This window comes from Geospiza fortis, unplaced genomic scaffold (assembly GCF_000277835.1).
Source record: "Geospiza fortis unplaced genomic scaffold, GeoFor_1.0 scaffold1081, whole genome shotgun sequence".
Taxonomy (NCBI): domain Eukaryota; kingdom Metazoa; phylum Chordata; class Aves; order Passeriformes; family Thraupidae; genus Geospiza; species Geospiza fortis.
This window is the reverse complement of record NW_005054503.1, coordinates 765572-768975: the sequence shown is the minus strand read 5'-3', so window position 1 is coordinate 768975 and position 3404 is coordinate 765572. Positions and strand designations below refer to the sequence as shown.

General features: G+C 44.6%; 1 protein-coding gene across 1 annotated transcript; it reads right to left on the bottom strand.

The window, feature by feature from the left end:
• Positions 1–224: 224 nt before the first annotated feature.
• SDR42E1 (short chain dehydrogenase/reductase family 42E, member 1) lies at positions 225–3398 on the bottom strand. The gene is made up of 3 exons (XM_005428758.2): positions 3276–3398; positions 3096–3197; positions 225–1848 (listed from the first exon to the last, which is right to left on the bottom strand). Exons 2-3 carry the CDS (start codon positions 3161–3163, stop codon positions 741–743), a joined length of 1176 nt encoding a protein of 391 aa, XP_005428815.2. The 5' UTR covers positions 3164–3197; positions 3276–3398; the 3' UTR covers positions 225–740.
• Between the last annotated feature and the right edge of the window lie 6 nt (positions 3399–3404).

Sequence of the window (3404 nt, the reverse complement as noted above, 5' to 3'; positions counted from 1 at the left end):
TTATTTGTTTAACCATTCAATAATGCTGGAAAAAATCATAGGTTTTATTTATGAATGCACTTTCAGCTGGCTCATTCATTTTAAACAGGCATATTTTACTGTTAGAAAAATCTACAAATCTGTGGTGCTTCAAGCACTTTGCTGTAATTTAGATTAAGCATGGTGCATTTTCCAGAAATGTCATTAGATATCAGAGTTAACTCAGGAAAGCATACCAGAATGTATTCATGTAAAAACCTCATTTATTTATTGTCTAGAAGTTTATCAGTTAATCTTGGTTAGGCATATATACATCCAAGCTGGGAAGCAGAACTGGAGTTTGGAATGTGATCAAAGAATAAATTTATTCTCCTCTGGATCATGTAACACAAACTCTTTAGGAATAAAGGGCAGGGATCAGGAGTAAAATCCCATCAGGGAGGAAGAGTCAGCCTAAGGACATTTGTTCCATTCACTGTATTGTGCTGTTGTATCTGAGAATAAAATGCTGTTTGCTGAGCTTCATCTTGTTAGAGATCTGATCAATTTCACTTTGAAGAGAATGAATATATAAAAAATTGCACCTTTTTACTCAGCAAAAGTAACAGCAGAACGGAACAGCAGCTCCGTTCCTTGGGGATAAAGCTGTTATTTACCTCAATCACACAAGTATGTATTTTTTAAAAAATCTTTTATTACCTGTCTGTCAAAACCAAGAGTAAGCAGAGAACATAACTAAATTGTCCTCAGCATTTCATCTTTCAGAGTGAAAATGTCGCTGCAGACGGAAGCCAGGAGATGAGCACAGCAATCAGCAGCACAAGCAGTCCTCCATCCCTAACCAGGTGCATCATGGTGTAATTTCTTGGCTTTGGTCCACATCCCTGGGATCTAAACCACTCCACCACTTCATCCAGGCTGTACTGCTGGGGCTCATAGCCCAGCTCCTTCCTGGCCTTCTCCATGCTGAAGTAGTGTGTGACACCAGTTTTGTAAACCTCTGTGCGAGTGAGGAGGGGCTGGAAGTTATAAATACGCCCCACAAGGAAATGAACTATTTCAGTAAGGAATGCAAAAAAATAGACAAGAGAGAGGGGAAGGCGCAGGGTTGGGAACTTGTAACCCAAACCTTCCACTAGTGGTCGGAAAAATTCAAAGTTATTGACAGGCCTGCCGTCAGAAATGAAATAGGCCTGGCCTGCAGCAATGTGCTGCTTGCTGGCTCTGAGGGCCTCGGAGGCAAGGACATGAGCCTGGACCAGGTTGTCCACGTGTACAAACTCCACCAGACTCAGAGGGTCTCCATAGACAAATTTAAACAGTCCCCTTTCAATGTAGCTGACTATTCTTGGCAGGTGTCTCTGCTCCCCAGGCCCGTAGATCCCTGCTGGCCGGAGAGCACAGGTCCTCAGGACACCTCTCCCATTTGCCAGCTCAGCACCGTTTGCCTCCAGCACCTTCATTTCAGCTAAGGATTTCGTTCTGGAGTAGTGATCAGGGTGAAGGTGTAGAGGTAGGTAAGGCAGAGACTCATCCCCATTTTCTATAATCTGGCCTCCAAATATCACATTGTAGGTACTTGTATAAACCAGGCTGGACACTCCCCTGCTCCTGCAGGCCTGGATGACATTTTCTGTTCCCTTCACGTTAACATCTTCTATAAGTTTTCGGTTCAGCTGCTCCCTGCCAGACATTCCATAGGAAGCGATATGGAACACGCAGATTACATCTCTGAGAGCTTCTTCCACTTCAGACAGGCAACAGATATCTCCCTGCATGAACTTTATTCCCTCTGGCACGGTGTGAAGTGGCTTCACCACATCAAAGAGAATCACATCGACTCCCTTTTGATATATGGCACAACCTAAACTGAAACATGACAGAAACCATACGTTAGGATACAGCACCATGGTGCATGAAGCATCTCACCTGGAAGGGAGAGAAGACTATTAACTGTTTTTATGCTGATTATTTTTCTGGTGGGAGTCTTTTAAATGCTCAGCTCCCCACTATGGGGAATATTCAGCCGTGATAGTTCAGGTACTGAACTGATTTCTCACATTCCATCAATACTTGGAGACAAAAATAGAAAAAAAAAGAGGCAGAACTGCTGTAAATGAAAATTCTGAAGAGAAATAATTGAAGCTCTGTCCCCTTGAGATCAGCAACAGCAATTTTCAGACGTGCAACTATTGCCAAATGTTTTTTTTTTTTTTAAAGCTTTACTTGTTTTATCTTACTGCTTTTGTGCCATCCCAGTTCTGGCAAAACAACAGGTTGGTCTTCACCATTGTGTTCGAAATTTACAGAGGAGTGGGAGAGATGCTTCTAAGCTGCTGTGAATGCTTTGCCTCATGTCTACATTTCACTCCAAGTCACAGGTATTGACACAAAGTGTAACTCTGGTGTTTCTCTTCCCCTTTCCTACATTTTTGTATGTCTGTTGTGCTTTAAGGGCATGAGAGTGGAGAGAAAAGCCAAGCAGAAGTCAGATAGGCATCTCCTGAGATCTTTTTTTTTCCTTCCCCTGACTTGAAATTTACTTTATTTTCTGGTCCTGCCTGTGATCTCTCTCCCTCTGTGAGCAGTTACAGTCTAGGGCTCAAAATAGGATTTTTTCTTTACATGGGCTGCAGAGCCAGCTACAGCAAGGGAAAATGGATTCCACTGAAATGTGCACCTTATTAACAACCCTAATCCTAAACCATCACTGTTCATGAAAATAATATATTCTTCAGAGTTCAGCTAGAGTTGTTAACCTATAGAGCTAAGCACATGTGTAACCATTTGCAGGTCAAAAGAAAACAAGTGTGGGCTTGTCCTTCAGAGGGGCTGACGATGGTGATCCCACCCCTCTACAGAGGTGAGCACACACGTAAATGTCTGCCAGGCTGCTGCCTGACATTTGGAAAGGGGATAACGGCTTTACTTACAGCCTCTGGAAACAGAGTGACTGAGGTTGCTTAAAACTGAGACCGCGGGTGAACCAGAAGATGGGAACACCTGGATCAGGTGTCTCAGGCCCACAGTCTCCCTTCACAGATGGATTTTGCTGCCTCCCCAGCAGCAACCTCTTACATTTTCTCCTGTATGTAATAACTATTTAATACACTAACCGGAAGCCAAAATAACCCCCTCCTCCAGTAATGAGGACTCTTCCCTTGGCAGCGTTTCCTTCTTCCATCCTCCTTCCTTTCGCACCGCGTGCTGGGACTGACCTACAAAACACACCGCAAACACACCCATAAAAACCAGTCCGCGTTTTACCATCGCCGCACATTCCCGTCCTTATTCACCGCTCTCGTTCACGCTTTAATTCCGGCCCTTCGCCGGGGAGCAGGAGGCGATTCAGCGCCGGGATGGCTCCCAAGGGAGGGAAGCTGCTCCCGATGAGGGAGCGCTGCGGCGGGGCCGTGCCAGGCCCG